The sequence below is a fragment of the Chiloscyllium plagiosum genome, chromosome 5, assembly GCF_004010195.1.
Source record: "Chiloscyllium plagiosum isolate BGI_BamShark_2017 chromosome 5, ASM401019v2, whole genome shotgun sequence".
Lineage (NCBI taxonomy): Eukaryota > Metazoa > Chordata > Chondrichthyes > Orectolobiformes > Hemiscylliidae > Chiloscyllium > Chiloscyllium plagiosum.
This window is the reverse complement of record NC_057714.1, coordinates 35,382,890-35,399,509: the sequence shown is the minus strand read 5'-3', so window position 1 is coordinate 35,399,509 and position 16,620 is coordinate 35,382,890. Positions and strand designations below refer to the sequence as shown.

Here is a 16,620-nt window from a genome sequence, read left to right as displayed (position 1 = left end):
TCACAAGAGGATTTGAGTACAAGAGCAAAGAAGTGTTGCCTCAATTGTATTGAACACTTATGAGATGGTACCTGGAATATTGTGCACAGTTCTGGTTCCTTGTCTAAGGAAAGATATACTTTCTGGAGAAGGAGCATAGTGAATGTCCACCATACTGATTCCTGGAAAGGAGGGACTGCCCTATGAAGGGAAATTGAATACTGGGCCAGTATTCTCTGGGGGTTTAGAAGAATGAGAGGTGATTTCAAGAAATTTACAAATTTCCTAAAGGATTATGCAAAGTAGATGCAAAGAATCTTTCTTGGGTGGGGGTGGAGGTGTCCAGAACCAAAGGATAAAGTCTCAAAATAAAAATCAAACCATTTTGGACTGAGATGAGGAGGACCGTTTTCATTCAAAGCCTTGAATTTTGTAGTCATAAAATCAATAATTACTCATTTCAAGAAAGACGTTGATAACTTTCTAGATTTTTTTTATATTCACAAGAGGGAGGTGGGCATCACTGGCTAGCCAGTGACACTGAAGGAAAAGCTATATATTTCCAAATCAGGATGGTCAGTAACTTGGAGGGGAACTAGCCGGGGGGTGGTATTCACATGTATCTGCTGTCCTTGTCCTTCCAGATAGAAGTGGCCATAGGTTTGGAAGGTGCTGTCAAAGGATCTTTGGTGAATTTCTGCGATGCATCTTGTAGATAGCATACGCAGCTGCTACTGAGCATTAGTGGTGGAGTGAGTGGATGATTGTGGATGTGCTGCCATCAATTAGGCAGCTTTTTCCTGGATGGTGCCAAGCTCCTTGAGTTTTGTTGGAGATGCAACCATCCAGGCAAGTGGGGAGTATTCCATCACATACCTGACTTATGCCTTGTAGTTGATGGACAGGCTTTTGGGAGTCAGGAGGTGAGTTACTCACCACAATATTCCTAGCCTCTGACCAGCTCTTGTAGCCATTGTCTTTAGGTGGTGAGTCCAGTTGAGTTTCTGGTCAATTGTAACCACCAAGATGTTGATAATACAGAACTCAGTGATGGTATCACCATTGAATGTCAAGGGGTGGTGGTTAGATTGTCTGTTATTGGAAATGGTCTTGCCTGGCATATGTACTTGCCACTTGTCAGCCAAGCCTGGATATAGTCCAGGTCTTGTTGCGTTTGGACACGGACTGCTTCGGTATCTGAGGAGACACGAATGGTGCTGAACGTTGCACAATTGTCAGTGAACATCCCCACTTCTGACCTTATGATGGAGGGAAGATTATCGATGAATTAGCTGAAGATGGCTAGGGTGAAGATGCTACCCTGAGAAACTCCTGCAGAGATGTCCTGGAGCTGAGATGACTGACCTCCAACCAACCACAACCATCTTCCTATGTGCCAGGTATGACTCCAACCAGTGGTTGGTGTGATAATGACAACAAGGATTATGCAGTCATTTGGGAATGAAGCATTGAGGTAGATGAATAGTCATAATCAAGAATGGTGGAACAGGGCTGAATGGCCTGTTGCTGTTTCATGTCATCCCCATTACTCACCTTTTAAGTTAATGCTTGTTATGTTTTTTGACACTTCAGATTTCTTGAAACCCCCTGGCCTTGATATTCAGAGTGATGTGTATTTGGAGTGAGGAGTCTGTGGTTCACAATTGATTTTCAGTTTTTAACTGCAGAATAAGCTTTAAGATTTGTTTCCTCTAGGTTCCCAATTTGGCAATCTGTCAGGCAGGAAAACCTTCAGAACAAGGATGCAACAAAGGAACAGCTAAGGAGAGTTCAAGGGTCCTATCTGCAGGACAAAGTGGGAGAAGTCTTGCTGGGTATAGGTGCTAGTTTGGGGAAGAGAGGATGCAAAAGGTAGTCAGGGAGCGCGTGGACTGACCTCCTGACTGATCTCAGTTAAAACTAGAAGTTGGTGGGTACAGAACTGCAGAAACCTTTATACCCAGGCTACTGAAACCACCATTCAGTGAGAAACAATGTATATCTGTGTTGGGTTAGGAGAGCAGTATAAGTATAATTATAGTTCCTCATGAGTGGTACTGGTCAGGGAGCTAGTTAGCTTAACTGTAGACCACCCAACATAAGCTCCCTGCTGTGTGCTGATAATGGTTGGGAGGTCATTAAAAGGTGACCTGCAAAAGACTGACAGAAACCTCAAATGGTAGGCAAGGACTGAATAATGAACATTGCTGTCTGTCATCGAACACCAAGATGGTGTCTTTGGAAGGTTTTCACTCAGTTCTTCCTCAGCTTTCAGGATGCATGTGTCATATTACATGATATTTTCCTTTTCTGATACATCTTCCATCCCTGACAGCACTAAAGTCACTATAGTTGATGGGAATAATATTTCTGATAATGAAACATAGCTTCAAGTCATTGCAGCATCAAGCTAATAGATATAGACAACTCTGGAATCCTGGTGGTGAATCCACCGAGTGGAATAATTATGCCAAACAAACCTAAACAGGGTAGTGGTGACATTATTTGTGTGCCAGAAACCTTGGTCAGCTGCCCCAATAAAATTTGCAACAGGCTTAAATTTTTTTGCAGTCAGTTGAAAGCATACCATCTATTGTTATAATCTGCAATGATCCAGAATTTCCTCCAACCGTAGCTGTTTTTCTAACTGCTGGGGTTATACTGTAGTTGAAAAATCTATTTCTAATACATAGAGATCAAAACATGCTACCAAACAATGCATTTATTGAATATTGCTCAGATAAATTTGGTTGTAAATACCGATAAGTTTGCATACTATTGAAGACTAAAGCAAAGGACAAAATCCGAAGTGACACTTTCACTATATGACACATTACTTGGCTAGTAATCATTTACAATATCTTCAATGTGGACATCTTTCTACCCTACATCTGGCCCTGTCAGGATATTCACCAGCAAACCATTGCCATAAGGTATAGAACAAATTGAGACTCAACACCAAAGTGCCCTTCAACAGCATAGGTCTGACTGTTGACATAGCATAACTCTGAGCATTGAACAGTAACATTTGGAAGGATATGAATATGCCCCTAGATCTTGATGGAGGGCATAATAGTGGTGGAGTTTGAAACATGCTTATCACATTGCCTTGTTAATTGTACCTGAGTGGTATAAGTTTGTCCTTTTAACAAAAATGAAGTTTCAAAGACATAAATTTCAATGTTAAGCTTTATATCACTATTGAGATAGTGTCTGGCTGCAGTGTAAACTTGTTTTAGTGATAAATACTGCAAGGTTGTGGGATAACAGAGCATTCAAAGTAGTTTGCTTGTGTGGTTACAGACTATAAGCCAATGATTATTTTTAACTGGAGCAATACTTTATAATCAATGTATTTGTAAAGTAATTGTGTGACCAGTAAATGCAAATGAATATGTTATAGATTATGAACTGTTCTGTTAACAATAAACAATAATGCATGCTTATTTTATTACTTAATGATCCAAAGTATATCAAATAATCTCATAACAGAATCAAATAATATTTATGACTCAAGCAGCAATTTGACCCATCATAGTTTTGGTGACCAGCGAAGAGAAATGCTGCCTAATAATCCCATTCACATTGTCAATTACAACATAGAACTGTGTATCCAAGTTTTTAAGCTCCAGACTCCTATCACCCCAGGTGAAAATTTCACCTTAATACGCCTCCAAACCTTCTATGATTAATTTAAATTTGGATCTATTGATCTCCCTGTTAAAGGTAATTTTAGCGATATACTTGATCTAGATCCCTCATAATTTTGTACAACTCAGTTTAATTTGCCGTCATCTTCATCTGTTACATAGAAAAGAAAACTTTTGTTTATCTACTCTTTCCTCTAAACTGAAGTTTTCTTGCTGTTCAACATAATTTTAATCTCTTCTGTAATCTTTCAAAACCGGTCGCATCCTTCCTGTGTTGCGGTGACCAGAATGGCAGACAGAACTCTAGCTTTCAGCATTCTCCTTTTTATTCCCTTGTTTATCTTCCCCAAGGCATTACCTCGCACTTCTCTGATTGTACTCCATTTCCCAGTTCCTGCTCACTTGAACAGTCCATTGATATTTTCCTGGACTCTACAATTTCTTTGTTACAGTCAATGACAGCCATTTCATCAGGAAATGTTTTGCTCCTGTTTCTTGTGTTTAGACATAAGTCATTGATAAATGCCACAGACAGCAAGAGCCCTAGCACATGGCTTCAAGGAGTGCACTGAAGACAGCCATCCAAACATGAGGCAACTGTTATCTGTCACTTGCTGCCACAAGTCAGATTTGGATTCAAGGTACCAGTTGGCCTTGGATCCTATTGGCGCTTACTTTTCTGACTGGACAGCCCTGTGGAAGCGTGTCAAAAAAGCCTTGTTGAAATCCATGTGGACTGCATCAAAAATATAATCTCTCATTGATCTTCCTTTTATCTTTCCTCAAAATCCCAACAAGTTACTCAGGCATTGCTTTCCCTTCTCAAATCCATGCCGACTTTCCGAATGAATCCAGGTCATTAATAAATAATGACTAAAACTTTTGAATAGCTTGGCTAGCATCAAGATGAAACAGAATGGCCTCAATTGTCATTTTACCACTTCTCAGTCAAGAATATAACATTAATAGTTCTCCAACAGCACACCTGTAGTTTTGGATGACTGGAAAATGATAATTAGGGTTTCTGCAATTTCCTTCCTTCCTTCCCTCCCTTTATACTTTAGGATATGGGGGAGGCATTCCCTGAGTTGTATTATGCTGATAATAATGTGTAGTGTTGGAAAAAGCACAGCAGATCAGGATCTACAAAAGCTGCAGTTTTTGCATTTTTTTGTGAAAAAAGATGCATGAGAAATGGATAGGGAGCTGAAGGCTGTGGGTACATAGTGGCTAAGCCATTCCTTCCTCCTGAGGAACTTTCTAGTGGTGGCTGGTTAAGAAAGTTGACAGCCTGCTCCAATAAGATGAGCAACCTACTTTAAAGCCCAATTGGGGTGGATTTTCTGAGGGAGCTTGGAACTTCACACAGCGTGCAGAACCCACCAACTGTCTGCACCCTCCTAGTGGCAGGGTGTCCCCGGGAAGGAGTTGGCAACATGGAGACAAAATAGTCAGAAAAATAAACCGGTGGAGACATGTCTCCACCACACTGATGGCCCTGCATGCTGTAGGCCACTTCAGTCTAATATCTGCAGAGTGCAAGATTATATCCATGTTAATGTTGTTATGGACTAGGCCAGACCGCTCAAAACATTCTTAAGAAGGCAGCCCAGACTGTAACTTTGCTATTTGTTTCAGTAAGTGTACAGTGAAAATTACCCAGAGTAAGTTAGCTCGGTTGACAAAAAATTATTCACAGAATTATGGAATTAAACACAAAGAACGGAATATAGAATACCCACAGAACTCAGTCTGCCCAAACTAGACTTAATTATGCTGTTCTGAAAATATACAACAGTCCCAATAAGCAAACTCCTTTAAGACAGAGTAAAAATGAAACAGAGGCTTACAAGTCGAGATTAGAAGGGCAGAAGGAGAAAGAGTGAGAGAGAGAGAGAGGCTTCCAGCTTTCTTCCATACACACCATTGCTGAACTGACCCAAAACTTCAGCTGCCAGACTGGCCACACCCCTTTCAGTATACAGCTTACTTCTAAAACATGTGGGCTGAAGTCTCTTTTGTTTACATATAAACAAAAGGCCTCTCAGTAAACACTTTCATTTCTGTACCAAACCAGCCAAATCGGAGCCTGGGCTGTTTTATGACCTCTCTGAAAAAAACCAAACACACAGTATCCCCGAGGAAAAGGAACAGCTTTCTATCAGTGTTCTGTCATGACTTCCTACCTACCCCAGCAGCAGCCACCTCTGCTGGTGGAGCCATCATCAGTCCAGAGCTGCAGATTCTCCTATTGGACCTTCCACGTAAGGAGCCCATCAGTCAGCCATATTGGATAACTCCTGGAAGATTCCTTCTGCCAGCACACAACTGACTCATGTTGGTTGGGACCCAGAATGGTGCTAACATTGGAACCATTCAGGAAAACACAACCCAAATTGTTAATTAAGAGCCATTCATGTGTCTTTTACTATTGCATATAGGTTACCTCTTAATCCACAATGGCCCTTTTCTTCCCTCACCTTGTTTCTTGCGCTTTATTTATTTGTAAAGGGTCTTTGGGTGTTTGGGTTTTCTTTGATTCTACTTGCTAGTATTTTCTCATGTACTTGCTTTCATTTCCTAGTTTCCTTTTTAATTTCGACTCTGCACTTCCAAAATTCCATTAGGTTTTATCCTCGTTTTTGGTATCTGATACAAGCTGGCCTTTTTGTCTCATCCTACTCTGTGTGTTCTTTGATAACTACTGGTCTAGATTCAGAAGTCTCCCTCCTTCTCTTGTGCTATCATATTTATTATGAAGCCTATTTCTCTTTTCCATGAATGTTTCTCACTGTTTTGACAATGGTTTTCCCTCAAGTAGCCTTTTCCCGTTTAGTTTCCATTGAGTCACATATCCACTTAGCATAATGGGCCTTTCCCGAATTAAGAATTTTTCTACAGGTCTATTTTTGTCACTTTCCATAACTATATTAAATCTAACTCGATGATGAAAAATGCAAACAAATTGCTTCCCTCCTGAAACTTTTATCATTCCTTCAAAGTTTGTAGAAATGTTTTTGTTTTCTTGTTGGACATTTAAATATACTTTAAAACTCTGCACTCTCCACAAATTTTACAGTTAATGGTAAAGTAGTTGAAAACCACCCAAGTACTATAAAAGCAAAATATTGCAGATGTTGGAAATCTGGAATAAAAATAGAAAGTGCTGGAGAACCTTTGCAGCACTGGCAACATCTGTAGACAGAGAACTTGTGTTAATGTTTGGAGTCCAAAATTACACTTCGTCAGAACTAAAAGGCTCTGAAAGTGGTGGTTTTAAGCTTTTGACAGAGGTATAAAAGAGCAAGTGAAATGGATTGTGCAAGTGTTTACAGCAAAGACAAAGCAGTAGGGAGTGATAGCGATGTAAAATATGTGTAAATGTTAGCGGTGAGAAGAAGATAATATATCTGCTGTGCTGAGAGCAAGGCGAGCAAGTCACAAATAAGACATGGTCGGGGCTGGTGGGGGGTGAGGTGGGGTGTGTAAGAAAAAAGGAGGACAGAAATCAAAGGCTGAAATTGTGGAACTCAACATTGATTCCTAGAGGTTGTAAAGTACCTAAGTGCAAAATAATGTTCCTCCAGCTTGCATTGAGCTTCATTGGAAAAATATAGCAGGCGCAGAATGAAAATGTTACCGTGGGATCAAGGTGGTTTATTAAAAGGACAAGCACCTGGAAGGTTGGAGTAACTCTTGATAGACAGACAATGGTATTCTGCAAAACAGTTAGCCTCTGCATTTGGTCATGTCAGTGTAGATTCTAGTTGATTGGATGGAAGTACAAGTAAAACACTACTTTATTAGAAGGATTGTTTGGGGCCTTGGGTGGAGAAGAAGGAAGAAGTGAAAGAGCAAGAGTTACACCTTCTGCATCAGTATGGGAACATGCCACAGGAGAGTGAGGAAGTATTTGGAGTGGTGGAGGCATGGAGCAGGGTGACAGGAGGGAACAGTCCTTGCAGAATGCTGAAAATGAAGGTGAAGGGAAGATGTACTCATCCTAATGAGGTGTCAGAATTGGCAGAGGATGCTCCTTTGGATGCAGAGACTGATGGCGTGGAAAGTGAGGACAGAAGGAACACTATCATTGCTCTGGAAGGGTGAGGGCAGAAGTGTTGAGGGATAGGTTAGGCACAGTTGAGGACTGTGTCAATGGGGAGGATCTTTGATTGTAGAGAAAGAAAGACATGTCAGAAACACGACTGGAAGATGCAACAGATGGAAAAAAATGGTCAAATTGAATGGAATCCTTGCAGGAACTGGGGCTGAGGAAGTGCAGTAGAGGGAACTGTGGCAATTGGGTCAGTTTGTAATGAATATTAGTTGACAGTCTATTCTCAGAAAAGGAAATTGTGAAATCAAGAAATAGAAGAGAAGTCAGAGATGGACCAAATGATAGTGAGAGGATGGAAATTGGAAGCAAAACTGATTAATGTTTCTAAGTCCAGACAAGAGCAGGAAGCCACATTGATTACATCATTGATGTATTGAAGAGTTTTGTGTGAAGGATCAAAATAGAATTGGAATAAGGAATGTTCCACTACCCCACTAAGAGACAGGTCTAAGTGGGACCCATGTGACTACCCATAGCTATACCTTTGACTTGGAGACAGACGAATGAAAGGAGAAATTGTTCAAAGTGACACAGTACAAAGACACAATTGAGAAGATACTCCATGAAAGCCAGAGGAGAAGGCTTTCACTCTTAACTTATTTGGATCCTTCAGGCATTCCAAATTGAAGAGCAAGGAACTCTATTCAGTCCTTTCAGGCATCCTGCACTGGCTGCTATTCTGGCCATGTGTGTTCATTGATCTTATTAAAATATTTTGTATCTGCAGTCAGTTTGTTCCACCATAACCTTCAGATGTTGTCATTGTCTGATGAACGATATGTGAAAGTACTACATTGAAGATGTAAGTTTCAGCAAAAGCAGAAGATTTTGTAACAATTGGCAAATTAGGCATAAATGAAACATATATGCCTGAAGTACCTTTTCAGTAACATTGTGTCTTATTGGAATGCAAACTTCCACCAAGGACAAACATGCAAGTCTAGGAGTTCTGTTCTCACTGTTCTGTGAGCAAAGCTTAGCTGATACATAAACCGGGCAAAAATGTGTTGACGTTTACAGACAAGCATTAAAAATGATCATTTTTACTAATGCTTGTAGTTTTTAATACATTTATTTCCTAAATAGGTTTCTTTTTAATATCTCCTCATATTTGCATAGCCAATGGAAAATAAAAAATGCATGATTGTTTATTTCTTTTGCTACCTTAGGCCGGTGGTGTCGCTTCTGGTTTTACACACGTCATTACAAATGACCTCTCTGCAAAGAGATTGCTGCATATTAAAGGCAGGAGGATTATCAGAGCAACAGAAGTTCCTCTCAGCTGGGCCAGCTTTAATAAAGGAGATTGTTTCATCATAGATCTGGGAAAGGTAAGTTGAAAGGAAATTTTATTTTATAAATACAATTCACAATGATGATCTCTTCTGGTCTACCTGATGTCTTTCACCTCCTCTGTGTCTTTCACTGTTTACTGTTGCTTACTGGAGGATTAAACATACAACAGTGCTTGAGATTGAATACTTATAATATCTGAACATTAGATCCTGAGTGTGACTTTTTGACATTGCTTAATGCCACTATTTTACTCAGGATAAACTATATAACGTAATTTTGTAGTGAAACGCATTCCAAAGAAAGTTGAATGCAATTTCTTTTTAAAAATACAAGGGTAGTTGACAATGTAGCAACATTAGAAGGTCTGCTCATTATGAAAGTGCATTTGCACAAATCAATATAAATGTAGAATTATACCTAAGAAACAAAGCTGGCATGTCAAATTTCATGCATGGTGCATTCTGATGTGATTTGCTATTGTGTGATTTTTAATTTTGCAAACAGCCCTTTTATTGTAAATATAATCTCATCATCTCCCTACAAAAACTATGTCTTTTGACTTTTAACTGATTGAATTCCCAAGAAGAAATTTTAGGATGCAATGAATAAGGTGAGAGTATTTCTGTCAGCAAGACATGCAAAGGAAACACGATGTTACTAATGTTATTTTGCTTTGGGCCTTTGGCAAAGGCCAATCTGATCTCAAGTTGTCAATTGTGCTATTGATCTCCATTCACTTTGCTGTAAGTTGTTAGGAAGACAGTTTTGTATTTGTCATTGAATGTTAGGTGTGTTATAGTAGCAAACAGTATCATACTTACAGATCTAATCATTAGATTTTATGTCTTATTCCCACACTAAAGCAATAGCTGCTCCTTTTTTTGAGGTATTGTAGGTGTTGGAGGTGATTTCCTCAAATTCCAGGAGCAGCAATTACTGTTTTATATGCTGTTGCATTGTTTTGGAACTTTGGAGAAAAAGAAGGTCAAAACAACAGCAGTTTTAAAAGGGAGAAGAACAGACAAAGGAAGCAGATGGTGAGGTAAGTGCAGGAGAGAGAGAGAGAGAGAGAAAGAACCCACAGAGCTAACTGACAGAGTTAGCAGTTACTGCCTTTACTGTTCAATTCATGTATCGCTGGATATCGGAGTGTGTCTGGGAAAATCAAAAAACAGTGGAATTCACAACTGACCTTGGAGGAACCTGTTTGGAAAAGGTCACAGCACAGAAGCAGAGAAGTGGATTTAAGGCGTGGCCTTAAAATAAGGCTGCAGTAGTGAGTTGAGTGCATTCTTTCTTGATTATATATTTTATTGAGCCATGTCTCTTGATTAAAGTTAAAATATAAGCCATAAGTATTAATTTAAACTGGAGAAGTGTTTTGTAGAGGAATAAGACAGTGCTATTTTCTGGGTCTGTAGATTGAAAGAAGCAAAAATGGCCCTTAGTAGAGTGATATGCTCTTCTTGTCGGATGTGGATGTTTAGGGAGGGTTTATGGGTTACTGAGGATTATATCTGCAATAAATGCCATTGGTTGCGAATCCTATCAGATCAAGTGGATCAATTGGAGAGGCAGGTAGAGGCAATAAGGAATTTACAAGAGCAAGGGGATGTAATAGATGGCAATTATAGGAAGGGGGGAAAGTCTCAGATACAGTCTCAGATACAGTGCTACGAGCTAATGAGGCCAGGATTAGGAGAATAGAGCAGATGAATGCATGGCTGAGGAGCTGGTGTATGGGAGAAGGATTCACATTTTTAGATAATTGGAAGCTGTTTTGGGGTAGAAGTGACCTGGAGAAGAAGATTGGATTGCACCTAAATTGGAAGGGGACTAATATACCGGCAGAGAGATTTGCTAGAGTTGCTCGGGTAGATTTAAACTAGTAAGGTGGTAGGAGATACAGTCACACAGATGGGTTAACTCCAGGAAAGGTAAGAGAGGTAGGCAGGGAGTGCAGCAGTCTTCTGTGGCTATCCCCATTAAATACAAGTATTCTGTTTTGGAAAATGTAGGGGATGATGGACACTCAGGGGTATGTAGCACGAACGTCGAAGTTTCTGGTATTGAGACTGGCTGTAATGTAATGAAAGGTACATCGGGTTCCAAGCAATCGATTGTGTTAGGGGATTCTCTAGTCCGAGGTATAGACAGATGTTTCTGTGGCCAGCAGCGAAAAAGCAGAATGGTGTTTTACTTCCCTGGTGTCAGGATCAAGGATGTCTCAGAGAGGGTGCAGAATGTTCTCAAAGGGGAGAGGGACTAGCTGGAGGTCATTGTCCACATTGGAACCAACAATATAGGAAGGGAAAAGGTTGAGATTCTGAAGGTAGGTTACAGAGAGTTAGGCAGGAATGTAAAAAGGAGGTCCTCGAGAGTAGTAATATCTGGATTACTCCCAGTGCTATGAGCTAATGAGGCCAGGATTAGGAGAATAGAGCAGATGAATGCATGGCTGAGGAGCTGGTGCATGGGAGAAGGATTCACATTTTTAGATCATTGGAAGCTGTTTTGGGGTAGAAGTGACCTGGAGAAGAAGGTTTGATTGCACCTAAATTGGAAGGGGACTAATATACCGGCAGAGAGATTTGCTAGAGCTGCTCGGGTAGATTTAAACTGGTAAGGTGGGGGCTGGGACCCAGGGAGATAGTGAGGAAAGATTTCAATCTGAGACTGGTACAGTTGAGAACAAAGGCGAGTCAAACAGTCAGGGCACGCAGCGGCAAAGCAGAGAACAAGGTAGGACTGATAAACTGCATTTATTTCAATGCAAGAGGCCTAACAGGGAAGGCAGATTGAACTCAAGGCATGGTTAGGAACATGGGACTGGAATATCATAGCAATTACAGAAACGTGGCTCAGCGATGGACAGGACTGGCAGCTTAATGCTCCAAGATACAAATGCTGCAGGAAGGAGAGAAGGGGAGGCAAAAGAGGAGGGGAAGTGGCGTTTTTGATAAGGGATAGCATGACAGCTGTACTAAAGGAGGATATTCCCGGAAATACGTGCAGGAAAGTTATTTATATGGAACTGAGAAATAAGAAAGGGATGATCACCTTAAAGGGATTTTATTATAGACCCCCTAACAATCAGAGGGAAATTGAGAAACAGATTTTCAAGGAGAGCTCAGCTATCTGTAAGAATAATAGGGTGGTTACGGTAGGGGATTTTAACTTTCCAAACATAGACTGGGACTGCCATAGTGTTAAGGGTTTAGATGGAGAGGAATTTGTTAAGTGTATAGAAGAAAAATTTCTGATTCAGTATGTGGATGTACCTACGAGAGAAGGTGCGAAACTTGACCTACTCTTGGGAAATAAGGCAGGGTAGGTGACTGAGTTGTCAGTGGCGGAGCACTTTGGGGCCAGCAACCATAATTTATCAGTTTTAAAATATTGGTGGAAAAGGATAGACCAGATCTAAAAGTTGAAGTTCTAAATTGGAGGAAGGCCAATTTTGACAGTATTAGGCAAGAACTTTCAAAAGCTGATTGGGTGCAGATGTTCGCAGGTAAAGGGACGGCTGGAAAATGGGAAGCCTTCAGTAATGAGATAACGAGAGTCCAAAGACAGTATATTCCTGTCAGGATGAAAGGGAAGGCTGGTAGGCATAGGGAATGCTGGATGACAGAAGAAATTGAGGTTTTGGTTATGAAAAAGAAGGAAGCGTATGTCAGGTATAGAGAGGATAGATCAAGTGAATCCTTAGAAGAGTATAGAGGCAGTAGGAGTATACTTAAGAAAGAAATCAGGAGGGCATAAAGGGGACATGAGATAGCTTTGGAAAATAGAGTTAAGGAGAATCCAAATGGATTTTACAAATACATTGGGCAAAAGGGTAACTAGGAAGAGAATAGGGCCCCTCAAAGACCAGCAAGGCGGCCTTTGTGTGGAGCCACAGAAAATGGGGGAGATACTAAATGAATATTTTGCATCAGTATTTACTGAGGAAAAGGAAATGGAAGATATAGAATGTAGGGAAAAAATTGTGACATCTTGAAAAATGTCAGTATTACAGAGGAGGAAGTGCTGGATGTCTTGAAACGCATAAACATGGATAAATTCCGAGGACCTGATCAGATGTACCCTAGAACTCTGTGGGAAGCTAGAGAAGTGATTGCTGGGCCTCTTGCTGAGATATTTGTATCATTGATAGTCACAGATGAGGTGCCAGAAGACTAGAGGTTGGTTAACGTGGTGCCACTGTTTAAGAAAGGTGGTAAGGACAAGCCAGGGAACTATAGACCAGTGAGCCTGATGTCGGTGGTGGGCAAGTTGTTGGAGAGAATCCTGAAGGACAGGATGTACATGCATTTGGAAAGGCAAGGACTGATTCGGGATATCGACGTTTCGGGCATGAGCCCTTCTTCAGTGCAGAACTAGAGGGCATAGGTTTCGGGTGAGAGGGGATAGATATAGAAGAGACCTAAGAGGCAACGTTTTCGCTCAGAGGGTGGTATGAGTTTGGAATGAGCTGCCAGAGGAAGTGGTGGAGGCTGGTACAATTGCAACATTTAAAAGGCATCTGGATGGGTACATGAATAGGAAGTGTTTGGAGGGATATTGTCCAAGTGCTGGCAGGTGGGACTAGATTGGATTGGGATATCTGGTCGGCATGGACAAGTTGGACCGAAGGGTCTGTTTCCATACTGTACATCTCTGTGACTGTATGACTCAAACCTAAAATCAATATGTAAACAATTTAAAGGTTGACCATCTGCTAGCTCAACAAGTAATTGACTATGCAAATGCGCCATCCAGATTGTAAAAGAAAAACCCAGACTTTGGTTGATTCATGAAGGAGAATTTTGATTCAAACAATTCTGGTAATTTCATGAATCAGAAAGGCCAATTTCAGACTCACATTGGAATCATGCTCTTGATGTTTTCACTCACATATTAATTTTGTAGCAGACATTGAATTTTTGGGGTAGTGGCAATCTCGCCCAAACTACCACCCTGGCCGTGTTTTTTTTGACAAGGGAAAGGAACTCTGTATTCCTGAGAGAAGATTGTGCTCAGGCCTTCCTCAGTAATGTGGAGCTGTACTTGCATGCTGACAGTTCAATTCACACGAGTCAGCTGTGGCGAACAATCAAAGACCCAGCCACATAAGGAAATATGATGTTAGTGTGCTGGGAGGGTAATGTGTCAGACCAGTAGAGGGGACAGGTAAGTAATGTGGAGAAAAGTAGGACATGTCCTCAGAATGTCTGCTGGTAATGCCAACTTTGGGAGAGGGGGTAGTGTGCCAAGGGTAGTATGCAAGATGGGTAGGGCATGGGTGAGTAGGTTGCCAGCTGGGTCAAGTGCTAGGCAGGTAGGTCAAGTGGCTGGGGTGCTAAGGTGCCAAGGTACAAAGTGGCACGATAATTGATGTCGCATTTAGGCTATGCCAGGCTGAGTAGGCAGAGGGGAAGGGGATGTTGTGTCCAGTACAGTTCAATGGTAGGGGTTACATCCAGGAGTTTGGGTTTGGTCAAGTCCAGCAGAGGCATTAGTGCCAGATCAGGTCATATCCAGAAGGGGGTGGGTTTCAGGTCCAGTCCAGGGGAGGGTCAGGTCCCTGAATAGTGTTGGGTCCAGTTCTGCGAGGTGTAAGAGGTGTAGGGAATGTAGTTGGAGTTGTATAAGGTATGTATGAATTAGTACTGTTGAATTGTTACTCAGGTGTTAAATCGTACATTAGTTGTCTAAGTTTTCCTGTGTAATTGTTTTACTTAATTTCTTCAGAACCCTCCACAGTTTCAAACTTAAATGGAAAATTTCAGAGAGATCCAGGCATAGAATAGGTTATTTAAATTCCCAGGCGACTTCCATGGAGTCTGTTATGATGGGGATACAGACCATTATGTATACTGCATGTGTGTCCAATATCAATGATCATCTGCTCTATTAGAGCACAGTGTAAATTCCTTCTGCTAAAAGTATTGTGTAATGCCATTATGCTGCTCCAGAGACTGCACTCTGATGATGTGAACACTGAAAAAAAATTATAGCATGACATAATTGCAACTAAGTATTAATTTGATTCAGTTGATAACATATTACATCGGAGTCAGAAAATTACAGTTGTGTTACACACTCCCTAAATTAAGTAGATAATTCAAGTTGATGTTTTAATACCAAAAGCTACATTTACATTGGTTTCATACTTCAAATGATATGTTGAATTCAGGTCTTGTCTATCTATTCAGTTAGACATAACAGATCCCATGGCATATTTCAAAGAAAATGTAGACTTCTTCTGTTGTCCTGTCAACAATACCACCCAAAATCACTACTACCGAAAACAGACTAATTGGCTCTGTGCCTCATTTACTGAGAAATGCCTGCCTTACTTTCCTAAATTACAGGAATTATAACTTTGGAAGCAATTATTTGGATGTGTGATCTTGGGGACATGACAAGTAACTAAGGCTGGTCTATAAACTGCAGTTTCATAGGAAATGAAAATCTAACCAGGTGGGAAACTAACTATTATTACCTATTTTACACTTCCATCCTATTCACAAGTTGTAGTCCCTTATAAAATGATGACCCCTTTCTTTAGTTTATCAGCTGGTAATGTTTTGATTAGCAGATACACAAGGGCTTTTTATTTTCACCAAAGTTACACTCCCAGCACAAACCTTTATCTACTAAGACTGCATGTGACAAATCAGAGGGCAGGATGCTCAACAGGTTTCATCTAATGGAAATTTCTCCTAATTTAGGTTGGAACTAAAATCTGCCTCCAGTTCAGTGTCACTAATTTTAAACTGAGGTTGCCAGGTTATTTCACATATTTCAACAAGTAAGGAAATCCAACACTTTAAAATATCATGGTTGTGCGAGGCCTAATGTATATTGGCTACGTGAGGCCTTTTCAAGATTTTAGGGAGATGAAATGGATGGCTATTTTTGTAGTGAATATCCCAGTCATTACTGAAATAGTTCATTTAGCATTCAAGCACACTGTACCAGACATAATCTAACACAATCCATTAGAGGGCATATTTGGTTATATGTGCAGGTAATATCGAACACAATCATTAACATGTGACATTTCTTTCGAACTACCTTCATAGTTCTCACTTGGGTGGTCAAAAAAATCTATTTTTAAAACTTTTATGCTTGTCACAATGGTGAATCAGTCATTTACAGGAGTAAAACCAGAATGATTATAGCTTGAATGCAAACCACAACCATGCAAAGTGTAAGCTGTGCATGAAAACTTTGCAGCGAAAACAAAATTGACGTGTAGAATTTAATTCAGTCTGGGAGTCATGAAGGTTGGAGCTCAGGCAGATGGAATAAACTTCAGACTGTAGTGATTGCATTGAGGGCAGCCAGGTGGACCTCATAGAATATGAGTTCTCTGATTGTGGCTGTAAATCTGGTCCAATCAAGGAGTTCTGGCTGACAGATATAAACCTCCTGTTCACTCTGAGAGCCTGCTCTGAGCAAACTGGATTAATGTCAAGGACTCTCCACATGTGAAAAAAGGTGACTTGGTGACAGGATACCAGCCTCTGTGGAATTACTTCAGTAGCAACAAGAGTGGGATTAATGATGTAACCATGCAAAAGCACC

At 40.6% G+C, this 16,620-nt stretch overlaps 1 protein-coding gene across 1 annotated transcript in view; it reads left to right on the top strand.

The window, feature by feature from the left end:
- The window catches only part of scin (scinderin), a 107,382-nt gene that overhangs the window by 2,619 nt on the left and 88,143 nt on the right, over positions 1 to 16,620 (top strand). Inside the window, exon 3 of the mRNA XM_043689846.1 lies at positions 8,916 to 9,077. Within this exon, the coding sequence (XP_043545781.1) occupies positions 8,916 to 9,077 (162 nt within the window). The remainder of the gene's footprint in view (positions 1 to 8,915; positions 9,078 to 16,620) is intronic.